Source organism: Quercus lobata, chromosome 5 (genome assembly GCF_001633185.2).
Source record: "Quercus lobata isolate SW786 chromosome 5, ValleyOak3.0 Primary Assembly, whole genome shotgun sequence".
In the NCBI taxonomy this organism is placed as follows: domain Eukaryota; kingdom Viridiplantae; phylum Streptophyta; class Magnoliopsida; order Fagales; family Fagaceae; genus Quercus; species Quercus lobata.
In genome coordinates this window covers 977,873-995,579 of record NC_044908.1, presented here as the reverse complement: position 1 = coordinate 995,579, position 17,707 = coordinate 977,873, and the positions used below count along the sequence as shown (strand labels likewise).

General features: G+C 34.7%; 3 protein-coding genes across 3 annotated transcripts; all 3 read right to left on the bottom strand.

Annotated features, from left to right (window-relative positions):
* Positions 1–488: 488 nt before the first annotated feature.
* On the bottom strand, positions 489–3,454 carry LOC115988492. Its single transcript, XM_031112064.1, has 3 exons — positions 2,984–3,454; positions 2,426–2,656; positions 489–1,029 (listed from the first exon to the last, which is right to left on the bottom strand). The coding sequence occupies exons 1-3, from the start codon at positions 3,254–3,256 to the stop codon at positions 511–513; spliced, it is 1,023 nt and encodes a 340-aa protein (XP_030967924.1). The 5' UTR covers positions 3,257–3,454; the 3' UTR covers positions 489–510.
* LOC115988942 lies at positions 3,360–4,089 on the bottom strand. Its single transcript, XM_031112580.1, has 3 exons — positions 3,617–4,089; positions 3,461–3,535; positions 3,360–3,368 (listed from the first exon to the last, which is right to left on the bottom strand). Exons 1-3 carry the CDS (start codon positions 4,070–4,072, stop codon positions 3,360–3,362), a joined length of 540 nt encoding a protein of 179 aa, XP_030968440.1. The 5' UTR covers positions 4,073–4,089.
* A 2,846-nt stretch (positions 4,090–6,935) lies between these two features.
* Positions 6,936–12,710, bottom strand: LOC115992813 (TMV resistance protein N-like). Its single transcript, XM_031117053.1, has 5 exons — positions 12,154–12,710; positions 8,702–9,788; positions 8,125–8,400; positions 7,640–8,011; positions 6,936–7,423 (listed from the first exon to the last, which is right to left on the bottom strand). Exons 1-5 carry the CDS (start codon positions 12,648–12,650, stop codon positions 7,001–7,003), a joined length of 2,655 nt encoding a protein of 884 aa, XP_030972913.1. The 5' UTR covers positions 12,651–12,710; the 3' UTR covers positions 6,936–7,000.
* Between the last annotated feature and the right edge of the window lie 4,997 nt (positions 12,711–17,707).

Genomic DNA, 17,707 nt, shown 5'->3' with positions numbered 1-17,707 from the left:
ACTAAACTAAGAGTGTGTTGGTATCAGTTTAAAGATTTTAGCTTTTTTAAACTTTTATGTACAACTTGTTAAAATCTCATTTTTTTCGTATTTTTTTACTTTTTCAAATTTTTTCAAGATACAAATATCATTTAGCAAACTTTTAGCAAAAAGCTAAATACGCTATTCCCAAATGAACTTTAAATACCTGGCATGTCCTACATCGGTACGTGCAAAATTACCAACAACAAAATCACGAGAATTGGAGATATCAAACAAGGGATTTACTAATATGTGTCCTTAGGGTATACATTAATAAACCATTTTAGGAAACTTTTTATGGGAAAACGAAAAAGTAATGAACTATTTTAACAGCTTTTTCAATTCCCCATAAAAACTTTCCCAAAATGAATGGTTAATGGACCCATCAAACAATATATATATCTTAAATAAAACATTTCTATATATACTTCAGGTCAATGTAAGTTAATAATAATAAAACCCTCAAATTGCCAAAAGAAAAAGACATGCCTATTGTGGGAGGTGAGAGCCTCCATTAGGTGGAGAAGATCCTGATGGGTTATTGACGCTTTGGAAGCCAAGAACTGGTCTGGCAAGGAAATTAGGATAATCCAAACCAAGAGTGTTTGTTCTCGTCGAAGCCACAGGAGTAGTGGCTGCAATTGTAGGTTGAATAGAGGCTGATGCTGAAGAAGAAGCCCTCTCGAATGCCAAGTGTGGACGGGGAAAACCCATGTGGAGTTGAGAAGCAAATTGCCTGGCATTTGCTAATTCCATACGAAGGCGAAAATTCTCTCTCTCCAAAGCATCATTCTGATGGTGCAGAATCTGGCGCTCTACCTCCCATGACATTCGCTCAGCCTCCAGACTTCTTAGGGGCGTAGTTAGGCTCACAAAGTTCATTCTTGGAATACCTGATGAGTACATGTTCAGCTCAAAGGGAGCCCCGCCCTCAAAAACCGTAGTCCCTGGCTGATTTTCATGGAAGTCGCTCCAACTACGTTTCCTATCACCTTCGGAAAGTCCATCCTATAAGAATATGGGGATTGGGGAAGCCCCAAAATTAAATAGTGAGCCATGGGTCAAATTAAAAAACAAGACTATAAATTTTACAACTTTTTTTTTGTACAGTATATGAGATGTCAAATTGTGAATAGTGTGTGTAATTATACATATTAAGGATAAGTTTTCAATGGAACTAGTTTAAAACTCCAAATCCATATAATCACTAAAAGGTAGTCACTGTTAGGCTGGCATTAACCGAGTGTCCAAATGTTGGGATGTAAGTTATTAAGTTAGTTCTATTAGCTGAAGTTAGTTAGAGTGGTTATAACAAATACAGTTGGTTTTAATTCCGTCATAGCACTTGTAGGAGCTCGGTGATACTCTTTTTATGTTAATCATTGGAGATTCTAGCCTTTTGCCCTTAATTTTTAAAAAATTTAGCAATATGCCTCCATTTCAAAACTATATAGGGATATGCCCCTGTTTCGATACTCGATTACTTTAAAATCGAGTTCCAATGAAATACTCAATTCGTAGAAAATCGAGTTATGCCCAATAAAACTAAAAAAAAAAAAAAAAAAAAAAACATGCAACTCGATTTTAGGGAAGTCTAGTTTCAAAACACCGCTATAGGGATTTAAAACATCACTATAAGGCTCCTTGAACCTGGTATGGGGACTTGTAAAAAAATTTTGCAGGAAAACGCCGCTATAGAGCTTTAAAATGTCACTATAAGGCTTAAAAACGCCACTATAGGGCTACCTGAACGGGGCAATCACACTAATAAAAAAATTTGCAGGAAAACGCCGCTATAGAGCTTTAAAACGTCACTATAGGGCTTAAAAACGCTACTATAGGTCACCCTGAATATGAGGCAATCACACTTATAAAATTTTGTTTTGCATGGAACTCGATTTCCTGAAACTCGAGTTCGATGTAAATTTTTTTTTTTTTTTTTTTTTTTTTTTTTTTTTTTTAAGTTTGGTCGGGCATAACTCGATTTTCTACGAATCGAGTATTTAATTGAACTCGATTTTAGGGTAATCAAGTATCGAAACAGGGGCACGCCCCTATATAGTTTGCAAACAGGGGTATATTGACAATTTTTTTAAAAATTAAGGGTAAAATGCCAGAATCTCCGTTAATCATTTACTCTACTAAGTATAAATAGGAAATAACATAACACTTTGTTATGTATTACTCTAAAATCTAAATGAGAAAATTTAGTCCTTTAATTAAACAAAATGATACCATAAAAAATTACTAACCTTCTAAAAAAAACCTAGAAATGATAAATTTTATTATTTAATTACTAATCTAACATTAAAAAAACTCTAACTCGGCAAGAACAATGTGAAGACCATAGGATATGGGCCATTTGGCTAAGAAGGCAAAGGATAGGTGTTTCCACAACCATTACCTCAGCCTCCACAAGAGCACTGTGGTCCTCGGGAACAACGGTCGGATCCTCCAAAATCGTAGCGGTCAGCTCACAATGCTGTGCAATTGAGACATCCTCCTTATCCTGTAAATGAGCAGCAAGCTCCTCGTCCCACTGCTGTTGGGTTGTCTCTCGAGCTGACAAGCATCCACGCTTAGATGCATCTAAAGAGGTGGCAATCCCTTTTTTCTTATCATCAAATCTAGACTTCTGCATTTAAAAATAAAATAAATAAATAACAAGTAAATCAATTAATTGAAACATAAGAACCACTTATGAAACTCTAATACAATTGTGAAAGAGTATATAAGTGTTCGTTTGAGAACAGTTTATTTAGCTAAAACTGAAAATTTATTCTGAAAGTACTGTAGATAAAAGTAAAAATTATCTGAAATAATATAGTAGGACCCATGAATAGTACCAAAAAGTGTAGTGAGACTCATGAATAGTAGCAAAAATAAGCTAAATAGTAAAATAAACTGGTTTTTTAAGGCAATGCCAAACGCAACCTAAGTCTTGCAGGTTATTAAAGTTGACCTGTAAATTAGAAGGGTTGATTTTCTTATCACCAACCATCGGTTGATCTGTTGAAACATCTTCATCTAGAAAATCATCCTTATAAGGAAGTGATGCATTCTTGACCATTGCTTCAAAATAGGAGTGGCAATCCTTCTTATCATTCTCATAAATTAGGTTGACCCCAAACTTCTTCACTTGAAAACCACCGCTTAGGCGTATTGAATACTCCACTTCATCTCCGGCTTTCAACAGATGTGGCAAATGACGTAGCGGTACAAATTGCAACCACATATGTTCTTGACATGTTATTACACGACTATTTTTTTGTTGACACTGCCACTCAATGCCCTTGGTTCTATTTTTGAATTTATAGGAAACAGTGAATCCGTGAATATCATGAAAGCTGCTTGCAAATACAGCACATAGAAACCATCCTCGAATCTCTTGCTTCACTATTGAGGGCACAACAAAAGATAAAATTGATCCCTTCCTCACCACCAGGGCGTCAAACCAGTCTGGAAACTCACCCCCAGGGCGGAAAACACTAAAACTATCGGTTGCAATCAATTCCTAATACATTAAAATCATTAGTAATGAATTTTGGTCCAAAAACCAAATTCGATCAAACAAGAATAGAGACAAGAGAGATACATTGAGAAGCTTGTTTTTTGGGTTACTAGTACGATTCTTCTTGAGCACTTTGGAGCAGCCAAAACATTGCAGCTGTTTTGATAGTTCCCAATTTAGTCCAGTAAAAATCCATACAAGGGACGTGGTGTTGCTTGCATCCATCGCTTGTAAACCTGTTGGAAGCTCATCAAGTGATTGAAATCTTCTGCATAGGCTCAAATCAAAACTCGTGAGTTGATTAAGGAAATTGAATGTAACTTGCAAACGACTTGGATAGATTTTACTAGTAAGCGAACTCAAACGATCAAGTTCCTCTGCGACTTCAACTGATTGTAATCTTGTGCATCCGCTCAATTGACGAATCGGGAGTTGATTAAGGAAATTGAATGTAAGCAAACGACTTAGATAGATTTTACTAGTAACCGAACTCCAATGATCAAGTTCCTCTGGGACTTCATTCGCACCTTTTACTCCCATGGAGAGAAAACTAAGATCAAAAACTTCACCTTGCCAACCGCTTGCAACAATTATAAATTCTAATTTTGCAGGGATAAACGCTCCTATACAAAGATTGTAGACAAATTAGTACATGAAAAATAGAAGTAGTGTCTATTCATTATTAACCAGAAAAAAGAATACAATCATTTTGTTTTCTACATTTAAACTTAATCATATACAGGGACGGACCCAAAATTTTAAGTTAGTGGAGGTCAGAGTATAAAGAAAAAAAAAATCCATATAGTATTAAAAAATTATAAATTCACAAAACTATTATTTCTAAATACATTAAAATGCAATCATATACCAATAAAGACAAAAACAAAATAATGCTTTTTTTTAATACTAGGCTGGCTAGGATTTTGTTTTTTGAAGTTAGAGCATTCATAATCGTGATGCTAAAAATTTTAGCTTTTGTATCTCAAAAAACTACTTTATCTATTTTAACATCTCACTTTATAATACATCAAATATTAAATGTTCAATTTTTTTATAACTTCATTTAAAATAATATAAACAACTCATTAAAATAATAAGGAAGATAGAGAATTTGAGTTTTTTAATTGAAAGAAGATATATAATCTTAATAAAATATTTTATTTTATTTTTAACAACTTACTAAAGTCAACTGGTATTTATACTAGTTTATTATAGTTACAAAAAATTTAACTTTAACTTCTCCAATAACATATGATTTTTTTGTTCTTTGGTGGTAAAATAGTTTTTTTTTTTTTTTTTTTTTTGCTAAAATACAATCATAATTTTGAATTTTTTTTTTTTTTTTTTTTTAAGTTTTTGGGTCAGATAGTTGCTATTTGGCTTAAGCTAGCTAGACTAATTGGGAAGAAGGAGATCCAAAATATAGAATGACCCTGATCATATATCAATATGTAATTTTACATTTTTCAATTCCTGAAAATTATTTATTATTAATTTTGTTCTAATTTTTTAGCAATTTCTTTCAAATTTACAGGATACCTTAAATTCTCTTATAAAATCAAATTTATGTTAGCATATCCTATCTACCATCTAATTTCAAACCAAAATATAAAAATCTTCTTTAAGAACAAAAAAGATATATGTGGCTTTGGGAAAAAAATGATGAATAAATGACTACCACAGTGGGAGAAAAAAAAAAAGAGAGAAATGCAAAAACCAAACAATTTGACCCAAAAATAATGCTTTTAATTTAACTCTTTCGAATTCTATGTCTATGGTTTGAATTCCACCTCCCTACATCTCCACTTTCTATCTAAAAAATAAAAATAAAAATAAAAATTAACTCTATCAAATTATGCTCCATTATGTTTTACCCCAAGAATATATATAGACATATTAGCCTTCACTTTTTTTTATAACTGAATTTAGTAAATTAACTAGGAAAAAATACAGAAAATTGAAAGAAAGTATATATTTTTTTCAATCCCAACCTTTCAACATTTTCTAGTCAAGAAAATAGAATCACTAACAATATTAATCCAAAAATTTTCTTCTTTAGCCAGGCTTATTTCTAGCGAGAAAATGGAAGAACATGGGCAAGAGCCTTTGCTTCAACGAGCATTGTAGGTAGTATTAAGGATCTGTTTAGATACCATTTAATGCTGAAAACTAAAAATACTGTAGTAAAATAATTTTTTAAATGTGTGAATAATGTAGTGAGACCTAGTTTTAATGAAAATTTTGATGAATTCCATACTTGTGGGTCCTATGAATAGTGCACGAGACCCACTAAAAAACATAGACGCCAGCTTCAACGCATATGCTGGCGTATCCAAACGCTCACTAAGGACCTGTAAGTACTAGTGGTTCTTGGACACTTCTTAAGGTGGTTCAACTCTTTGATGCACAAAACCACTAAACTTTAAGTATTTAGGGCCTGTTTGGTACCCTATCTCAAACTCATATTTTTATATTTTTAACAACATTACACACATTTTCACACATTTTTTCACCTACACGTATTTTAAAAAATTACAAATAACATTTCTCAAACTACTCTACTAAACACCCCCTTATTAACTAAAAAGTATTTTCTCCCTTTATCTAGGAGTTTCTTTAGAATCTTTTTAGACCAACTTAATTCTTTCTTTTCTCTAAAAAAAAAAAACTTAATAATTTTTTTTTGTTTAAGAAAAAACAACTTAATTTTGGATATTTATAGAATACTCTAAAAGTACTATAAATGCATACTCCCCTAGATATACCATAAATGGTTACTCCCTCTTTTCACATAATAGTGGGTTCTGCTATTAAATTCATGATAGCTAGAATGCACAATTCATGTAAGAGAATTGAGTATACATTTATGGTGTTCTTGAAGTATTCTCTTGATTCTTGAATGAGAATTAAATGTTTTTTTTTAATAAATTTTTTAAAATTTTTTTACAATATATACTATATAAAAAAAATTTAAAAAAAATTATTATAAGTACTAAATAAAAAATAAATAAATAAAAACTTTAAAGAAGAAAAATCAGAGGCCGGGGCCCTCCTTGAAATCTATACACAATCAGTCTCTGGCCTCATGAATCTCGACCAAGCTATCAGTTGGCCCATATAAGATGAAGTGGTGTTACATGTATCCACCTCTCACAAAGGGGATACATAATAGATTTCTCCATATAGATCCTTCAGGACCTTGAAGTAGGCATTGGTGATTCCTAGGAATATATTCGGTGTTCTCTTTGGGAGATAGGAATGAAGGACAACACCATAGTGCAAGTACTTTACACAAATCTGTTTCCCCACCCAAAAGAAAAGTTCTGAATTAATATCAATTTGAATTCAAAAGATAAAAACACGTTAAGATGAAAACAAATACTTTCATGCCTTGTCTCTCCAATCTTCTAGTTCTTTTAATCCCCACCATTCTGGTATTGATTCTTTTACTAATCTACTATAATTCATTTAGATAGGATTCATGTTTGCATAATGCTTCAACTGGTTTGAGCCATCACCAAGTACTAGGGACAATAAATTACGTAGATGATAGAAAGTTTCCAGAAAAGCATGTGGGATTACACGAACCTCAACATTGTCATTAACTGGTGGAGGAAGCCCCTTGGAAATGTCAATACCAGCTGGGAGAGGAAACTCCATGTCGTGCTGGAACTTCAGGATGATCTGTCTCATTTTGCTACCCGGTTGAAAATTCAGAATTGAACTGCTTTTGCTGATTTTTCTAGCAAAAATAAGCTCCAGATCCTGACAAATTTCGAAGGAAAGCTGGGAGAGATTTTCACAGCATGCAAGATTCGGTCGAATTAGTTCCGGTGGTTGTGAATGAAAAGGATGATGAGTTACTGCACTCTCCAAGCGCCTTCGCTTTCCCTGAACACCACCTCATTTAAAACTCATTAACTTTAGTTTAGTTTAACCATAGTTAAATGTTTATCATGGTTAAATTTTAAATGAGGTAGACCTTAGATTTTTTATTCTAACTTTAAATTATGACCTTGAAATAGAGAGTTATTTCAATTTGGTATTGAGAGAATCAAAATCCCAAAAGCCAGTTTTCATCAGCCAAAAGAGAGGAAGAGAAGAGACCTTCTGCGTTAAAAGCTTTCTGATAAAACCGACACTTCCCAATGGAACTTCAGAAGATATACGGAGTGAATAAAATATTGTTAATGGCGATTTGAATCCAAAGCTCGGTACCATGTCTAGCTTTGTGCAGCCAGAAAGGTTTACACGAGACTTTAAATTGTAAATACCTAGGGGAAGCTTCCAAAGGTTTTTACGGTCTTTAAGATCCAAAGTAACTAGCTTGCTGAGATCGATAACAGACTCGTGAACCTCGACCAAATTAGTACAATTATTAAGAAGCAGCACCTCCAGATTATCTATGCCTGAGAAATCTGGTGTTCTCCTTAGGTGATAGGAATGACTGACATCAAGAAATTTCAACTTTTTCAGAATCTGTTCCCTCACACAAAAAAGGAAATACTAAATTAATATCCATATGAATTCAAAATATCAAAAAACAGAAATAATATGAGCAAGAATATACACACTCATACACACTTGCATACCTTGGTTCCTGTCCAAAGTTCTATCAAGCTACTATAGGGCATGTAAAGAGCAACAAGATTTTCCAAGTACAAGTCCGCTGGTATGGATTCTATAGGGAACCCATACCATTCTAGATATCTTAGCTTCTTGGAAGGACATTGGAAGTTCCCCTTCAAGCGTGCATAATTTAGTTGAAGCACTCTTAGCTGATGCATCTTCGAAAAGGCTTTGGCATCAACTTGCAAATCGTGAACCCCAGGACAATTTAGCATGATGCCTTTAACTAATTTTCTTTCCTAATAGAACAGAACATTGTGCAAAAGTCATATTTTAGGGAAATTGTAATTTACATGCATAATTGCATATATATATATATATATATAAGCACACCACTGTGTATAAAACAGGGTAGCGTCGTATTACTGATTGTGATGCAAAGGCAAAGTGACTCTACAACACACAATTTGAGAGACAGGTACTATGTCTACAGTTCTTCTAGTGGTGTGCAATACAGTAAGTAAATCATCTATTATTTCTCTAAATAAGGTAAGTTGGCCTTAAATTCTTATCCAATCAACATAAGCATCTGAATCTAACCTTGTCATGTTCCAATACATCAAGGACATCCTCATGATTCCATAGTCGGCTGCGTTCTTTGCGGGCAACTTCTCTACCCATGTCTCTAATCATATCATGCATTGTCAACCGATTCGAGCAATCAATTGCTACAAGACATTGACGGGCCAAAACCCCTAGATCACTTTTAAGGCCTGAATATGAGTCTCGGAGTATTTTGAAAGCATACTTTTTTTTCATTCCAACAATGAAGCATGCAAGATCTAGAAACAACTCTTTCTGTGTGTCACATAGTGAATTAAAACTCACCATAAGCTTCTCTTGAATTTCTTTGTCAGGTATTACTTTTAATGTTTCCAATGTACCTTCCCATTCATCTATGCTCTTGTCAGACAAATTGGAACCCAAAACTTTAAGTACCAATGGAAGCCCTCTAGCATAACCTATTACTTGCTCTGACAACTCTGCATAATCTTCATTAGGATGGTCTTTTTCAAATGCATGCCAACTGAAGAGCTTAATAGACTCATGGTAATCCAATGTCGGTGGCATATATATCTTAGACTCATCCACCTTAGCCAATTTGAGCATAGACTTATCTCTTGTTGTAATGATAATTATACTTCCTGGTTGAAAATAACTTCGCCTAATGGCCAGTTTATCTAATTGGTCCTGGTGATCCACATTATCAAGAACAAGAAGAACCCTTTTACACCATGCTCTATCTTTCAAAACCGTAGTTCCTTGATCAACAAGTGTAATTTTTCTATTGTCATTTGCATGGATGCTAGAGAGAATTTTCTCCTGTAAATGAATCAGACCTTTTGGGTGCTTAGAATCTCCTCCTACGTTTGCAAGAAAGCAACTTCCATCAAAGTTTCTTTGTAGTTGGTTATATATGGCTTTGGCAATTGTTGTTTTGCCAATGCCGCCAATCCCCCAAATTCCAACCATGCAAACTTCACTTGAACTACTACTTAACAGCTTATTGAGTTCCTGCACTCGAGACTCAATCCCAACTGGATAGGGTGCAACAGTAAGGTGTGTCATCTCATTTAGTTTGCTGACAATGTATTCAATAATTTCTTCTATAAATTTTGACTCAGAACTGCCAACATGTATCCACCATAATAGAAGTCAGTGATAATTTAATAAGATGAAACTAACCTAGAAAACATAATAAATCAACAAAATCCCACAAAATGTAATTGGTTGTGTGTATTTTTGGATAACGAATAAACTACTTCAAAAGTAATGGACAAAATTTTTCTTCAAACCGGTTTGGAAGATCTCCTCCAACCCATTACACAGTGACTAATAAAATCATCCATGTGGATAGACAAAGTTTAGCTCCAAACCAGATGAGAGCTATTTCCTTAGACCCACTACATGGTACTTTATAAAACTATCCATGTATATTATTTAAACAAATCACATAACACATTAAAAAAGTCATAAGACTAAAACTACACATGAATGATCTCTTCAATCATCTTATAATGAGTTGGAGAAAAATAGCTCTAAAATGATTTGAAACTAAATTATTTTCTCATGTGTATTATTTAAACAAGTTATATTGTCACATTAAAATTAGTTATACGACTAAAAGTGCATTTGAATTGTTTTATCAATCACCAAGTAGTTTGGTTCGAAAAATTTCCTCTCAATTGATTTCAAGGATTTTTTTTTTTTTTTGGAAAATTAATTGACAATATAAGAAGAAAGGGATAGTGCATATATTCGGTACTATGCGGCACATTTTTTCGGTATATATCTTTTGTATACCTATGATAATAATATATTATATAATATTGAATCCTATTCAAAATCAATGGGGTAAAATGTAAATGAGAGAAAAATATTTCATGTGTCAATCTCATAAGACTCATATCTCACTAAGAGCACTAGTATTGGTGGTGCTAAAAAGCTATATTGTTGTTTTTAACACCACCAAATACCAAAATGTGACTACATTGGTGGAGCTAAAGTCATAATTTTTTTTGCTCCACAACTACAATGCACAGCTACTTTTGGTTGTGCACTGTAGCTCATATGTAAAAAAAAAAAATATATATATATATATATATTATTAAATTGTTGTGTTCACATTACTTTTTAATAAAAAAAAATCTTTTTTTGTTGTGCTCACACGGCTTTTTAATGAATTTTTTATATTATTTTAATCAAATAGCTAAAAGTATAGATCTATTGATGTATTAATGTTGGGTGTATTGTGAAGTGAGAAGTTAAAATAGATAAAGTTATTTTTTATGGCTTGTGGATGCTCTAACATATGTGTCTTATGAGCAGCGCTAGTGTGCAAGGGCGACTCTACCCTTTGTACAGGGGGTTCAAATGAACCCCCTAACTTCAAAAAAAAAAAAAAAATTATATTTAATATTTTTTTGTTAGTTTAATACTTTAATTTATTCTTAAAAATATTATTTTTCACATCCTAACTTAAATTTTTTACACCTTCTCTAAGAGTAAGAGTAAGTGTTTGTGAATTATAAGTGTCACTCTTTATGTTATATATATATATATTGTCTAATATTGATTGTGTGCATTACTTTTTGTTATAATATTATTTGTGTAAATAATAATGTGTGTGGAAGTATGTGTGTATAATATAATTATTAGGGAAATGTTTTGATACCACTTTTATAGGAAATATAACAATTGCTCTAAGGACATCGGTTAACATGGTCCTAAATATAAAATAACTTTATATAATTTAGTAATAGAGAGGGTTTGTTGCATGTGTGTATTGTTATCATATTATAATAATTTTTTGTTATAAAGTCAGAAAAGTTCAAAATTTTTTTTGTAAAGTTAGTGATTATTCAAGTATTTGATTGGTTAAATAAACACGTAGTGTATTATTTATGTATGAATGAGTATAATTGTGTGTGTCAATAATTTTTTTTGATACATGTGCATAAATAATTAATACAAAACCAATAAGTTAAGTTTATTCATTTAGTTTAAAATATTTTTATAAAGTCAGAAAAGTTCAAAATTTTTTTTGTAAAGTTAGTGATTATTCAAGTATATGATTGGTTAAATAAACACGTAGTGTATTATTTATGTATGAATGAGTATAATTGTGTGTGTCAATAATTTTTTTTGATACATGTGCATCAATAATTAATACAAAACCAATAAGTTAAGTTTATTCATTTAGTTTAAAATATTTTTATAAAAATAAAAATATTAGACAAACTTAACAAAATAAAATGTCATAACTACCCACAATGGCAATAAATACTCAATCACGTAACAATTCAAAATTTGAAAACTTGTAGAAGGAAACTGTAAAATTTCTTTTGTTTTTTTTGTGGATAACTCAATATTTTCAAATTTTCTTTTTATTAAAATTTTTTTCATTTAAGTTTTGTTCGTTACTCCTAAACAAAATTTTTAAAGCCGCCTTGCTAGTGTGCTACATTTTTACAAGCAAAAAAATGAATTACCGATGTGCAAGATTTTGCGAGTCCCAGCCAGACAAGCTTGCGGCCTCAATCAAAGCAGCCCTCCACCTGTCCACCTTGCCTACCCCAAAACGCTTCTCATGCCTGACAAACGCTTTCTCTAAACTCCCCTTCTGATTTCGAAGGTGGGAAGGATCAACCTCGTAGAAAACGGGCAGCACAATTTGTTGCAGATTCCGTTTGCATTCCATGATCTTCCCCAGCTCTTCGAGACACCATCTCGAATCAGCATAGTTTTCCGAAAAGACTATAACAGCAATCCTGGACTTCTGTATTGCCTTCTCTAGCTCGGTCCAGATATCTTTCCCTCTCTCAAGCTTTCTGTTATCTTCAAAGCTGTGAATCCCGCTCCGGTCCAACGCGGCAAATAGGTGGTCGGTAAACTTATAGTGGGTATCTTTGCCACGGAAACTGACAAAGACATCGTAACTCCATGCTTGGTTGGATGAGGATGAAGAAGAACAGGTTTTTTGGGCCATGAAGGCAGGAAATTTTTACCTTATTTATAGTATTTTTAGCAAAAAATTTTCAGTATTAGTTAACTATTCCAAACCCATAATACATGTATGTTGTATAGACTTGGAAGATGATCTTTTACCTAAGAACCACCGAGAAACTGGAAGGAAAGCGGAAACGATGTAAATGAATTGGAAAATGGGCACTGAAGACCGAAGACTGAAGTGAATGGCTTTGCTTTTATAGACCATTTCTTTTACACTCTTTCACACGAAAAAACCAAACCTCTATTTTGAGGAGTTTCCCGATAAATTTCCCCCAAATGAAAGTGTGTGTCCACGCGTTATACAGGGGTCCACTATCCACGCGTCTGCTTTTCTTTTTTGGTCAGTCCTCAATTTTTTTTATGCATGCTGCAATAGAGGACAAAAATAGCTAAATACTACTATATTTCAAAATTTTTGAAACTCGAATTTTTTCTTTTTTCTTTTGAAACTGAAACTTGAATTTATAAAACTCAATTTTAACATAAAATTAGAGTTTACAAAATCAGGTATTTTAAAAAAGTTCACTTGAAACTTGAGTTTATGAAACTTGAGTTCCTTGTGGTATAATTCTTATTGCCTCTTTTTTGACAAATTTTTAAGTTCCTCTTTTTCCTTTGGAAGAACCAAGTTATTGTCACAAATCTAGAACAGTTTGGAAGTGAAGTGGATAATTTGAAATTTTGTTGGTGGCTTAATTGGGTGACGTTGATGTAATAAATAAAATAAAACAAAAGTATTCAACTATATGTCTATATGTCATTGAATTGTAATGTAAAGACAATCTGTCGTAAAATATGCAGTATTAATTAGGTGATGACTTTTTTTTTAATGAGAAATTAGGTGATGACTTTAATTGTGAGGGATTTCAATTTTCAACCTCATCATGAAGGTTGTTATGAAAAAGAAGATATTTTTCAGATATTTATTTTGAGTTCTAGAAAATACACTGGAAACGTATTTTCAGTATTTGGTCATGCATGTAAAAGCATTTTTCAAGAAAATATTTTCCCTTTTGCTAAAAAAATATACCTATATTACAATTGAGCATCTCAAAATACCTATACACATCATATATGCACATCCATTACAAAATTCCAATCACAAAAAATATGAACATATACACATCTAAGTTTTACATAACAATGATAGAGGTACCCACATACAAAAATCACAACCCTAACACAACTTTCATGGTCATTCACCCAAGTTTAGATGTGCCATTTTACTTGAGATGCCACTACCTTTAGCATTCTTGCATTCAACTTTGCAATCTTCATTGCATGGTTTCGTTACTCAATTGCAATATCTAATTAATATTTCAATAAATCGTATTTAACATCTCCTGTGCTGGAACTCTCTTTAGTTGAAGGAATACTAGAACTTAAGCTATAATGAGTAGAATATGTACGGAATGAAGAACCTTGTTACACATTCTCACCATCAATCTACCAAAACTTCATAAAAGCAATTTTTGCATCCATTTTATGTTTAAACGCCTTTTGGTCTGCTCCAGAATATTGATGAACTTGGGCATGGACTTCTTCCCATGTGTCGTACACCCCAGGCACACGACCAACAAAAACAACGTATGTCTTACCCTTTAGGTGGTCAATAGGATAAACAGTTTAAAAACCAAAATTGGCGTTATGACATACATATTTTTAGCATAGGAAATTATTTGACATACCATTTAATCAAATATGTAAGCATTAAGCAAGAAGATGATATTTACCAAAAAAAAGAACTTGCAATACAAGACAATGTAGACCCATTCAACATCATCTCAGCAAAGTCTCTATAATAATTGTTGTTAAACCATCCAAATTCATAAAAATATTATAACAAGCCCAATTCAAGAACAATGCTAATTTCAGTTTACCAAGATATTCTGAAGCTACCATATACCTTCACAAACACTATTGCAGATAACATTATGCACATATATTTTTTATATACAAATAAATCTATAAATAAGGATAAATATATATATATATATATATATATATATATATATAAGATCTGGTACAAGGATGGGGAGTGGTGGGTTCGTTGGAGTTGGGTTTGAGTGGGAAATTTCAGGGATGGGCTTTAAGGAGTTCGTCGGAGTGGGACAGATGGGGTGTGGTGGGTTTGAGGAATGGGTTTTGGGAAATTTCAGAGATGGGTGTGGTGGGATGCTCAAATAGGTGTGGGTAGCTGCAATTAAACCCTTACCCCAATACCTAATTAGACTTGTGATGTAGCGACAATCTCTCCGATCAATGCATGAATCCCAGTATGTGATTAACCAATGATGCACGGATCCCAGTACGTGACTAACTCCATTGCAACCCTTTGATTGTTGTAGTTGATTTGCAGCAGTTTCATATAAAAATACCAATAAGATCTTCAATGTTGGTGTAAAAGACTTTACTTGGTTACAAAACCCAAAGGCGTACAAGAAACACAGTAAGAACTCTTTCTTCTATAAGAGGAGGCTAGGGTTTTAAAAAGAAAACCTTATAAAGCTCTCTAGGGTTAGATTTTTCTTTTTCTACCTCCTTTAAATAGGAGTTTAATGGGCTCTCCTATTCCAAATAGATTTACACAAACCTTGGGCTTTCCTAGTCCAATAAGAATTATACTTATGGGACTGTCGAAATCAACTGAAGACGAACCCAATAAGACAGACAAGGTCATTCCCTAAGATGAGCCCAAACAAGTGTCCACGTCACTGACGAGGATAGCATGATCATTCAATACCGCCAATAATGCCTCGGACGGTTACAAAACCAGCTGTACAGACCATTGAGAGGATATTGAAGCCCCATTACTAGGCAGAAGGCGTTACCAAGAAAGGCATTAACAACCACAACGGCTAGAATCCAAGGCAACATATATAAAGCCCTCACATTGCCAACACAAGGTACATAGACACTCTAAGAAACACTCATTGTTATCTTGCTACTTTGTTTCATTTTACAAAGCATTTTCCTATTCTGACTTAGGAATCGGAGACGTTGTGGCAGGCACTATACCGGTGACCACTCTCAAAAGAGCAGTCTTCTCATTTATGCAGGTATCCAGGCGAGAATCTGGATCCATCTGGGCACGTTCGATCCGACTGATGAAGTCACGCTTCATCAATTTGGCGCCGTTTGTGGGAACTAACATTTTCCTATTCAGATTCGAAAACGTAGTTTCCAATCAACTGTAACATCCAGATGGAGTCCAATCAAGATTCTGCAGCCTTGGCTCAGCAAGTCCAGGCCCTAGCGGCCACCATTGAAGAGCTTATTAGACAAAATCAAGAAATGAAGCAACGGCTTCAACAGGAGGAAAATCGATCCAAAGGTAACTTGGAGGATGAAGGAGATAGCCATAGAAGAAGTGACCATCGAAGACCTACAACTCTAGATGAACAGAGTTCGGATCTTCTTCGAGAGATGAGGAAGGAGATGGATGAACTGAGGAATGCAATCAAGGAGCAAACAGACCGGAGTGTGGATCGAATGGTCAGGGCAACAGACTCACCCTTCATTACGGCGGTCCTGGAGTGTCCGGTGCCGTCGAAATTTCGACTACCCCAACTTAAACCGTTTGATGGGCTTAAAGACCCCCAGGATCACCTCAACACCTTCAAAACGACGCTAGGCCTTCAACAACCACCTAACGAGATACTGTGCCGTTCCTTTCCCACCATCCTCAAAGGAGCAACAAGAGAATGGTTCACCAAGTTGCCAACATCGTCCGTCGATAGCTTCGAATAGCTGAGTAATGCCTTTTTACGCCACTTCATTGAAGGACAATGTCCTAAGAGGCCGGCGAACCATTTACTCACCATTAGACAAGGAGAAAAAGAAACCCTGAGGTCGTATGTATAACGCTTCACTCGGGAGACCTTAGAGGTAGACGAAGCTGACGACTGAGCAGCCTCATCCATCGTCATCTCCTGGTCCACCACTTCGAGATCCAAGTTTTGCAGGTCAACTCCAGCGAGATGCTTAACGAGGTACCTCCGCAAAAGCTCGAAGCCCTTAAAATACCAACTGAAGAGCACTGTGTTGTACTCGTCAGTTTGCTGGAAAGCCTTGACGGACCTGGCAGTGATAGTCTTGAGCTTCTCCTTGGCTACCTGAAGTTGGTTGTCCTTCTCAAGGTTTAGTTAATGCTCAACTCTGATCGTCATTCAAGGCCCTGACGTTTTCCTTTAAGGTGTTGGCCTCGCCCATGGAGCCGATGAGTTTCTGCTTTAGCATGGAGTTCTCCTTCTCTAATACCTTCGTCCTAGATACCAGAGACGCCACCTTGGCCTCCTGGGTAAGGCACTCAGAAGCAATGTGGAGACTCTCCCCCAACACTTGGGCAAGAAAACTGAAGCCGTCAGCGCAAAAAAAAAAAAAAAAAAAAAAAAAAAAAAAAAAAAAAAAAATTATGCACAAGCATTTTACTTGGACGATCTTGTGTACGTGCTGATTCGCAACCACGTTGAGTGACACCCCAAAAAAAACCTTCAGGTCCTTAGCAGTCACAACCCCGTTTGCCCTTTCCACGGCCAGTCCCTCGTCGTCCCAGACTGTAGACGTGCAAGAATCGGCCTTCTCCTTTTCCTTGTCCGATAATCGCTACCTTTTCGAAGAAGGAGTTCGGATCTCTTCAACCGAAGTAGTTGGAGAGGCCGTCCTTACAGTCTCAACCTCGAATACGATGGGAGTGGCAGAGGTAACTAGAGTAATGGACGGACCTTTCCCTGTGACACGCACTCCCTTCTTTCCAATATTGGACAGCAGCTCGTCCTTCTTGGACCTCATCTTCGCATACCTATCCTTATTGAATTTGGTCGTCATTTCTGTAAAAAGGAAACACTTAAAATAAATAAAATTTTTCTTAAAAAAAAGGAGATGTATATGAGAAAGCAAGTACTGACGAATTCAACACTTACTCTTTTTTCCTTCAATTTCGAGGTTGCGTAGGACGTAGGCAGAAGGCTCCGGCCCGAGGCAATAAAAGGCAAGAGTGCGTGGGTCTACAAGATCGTCCCAGCTCTCAATATC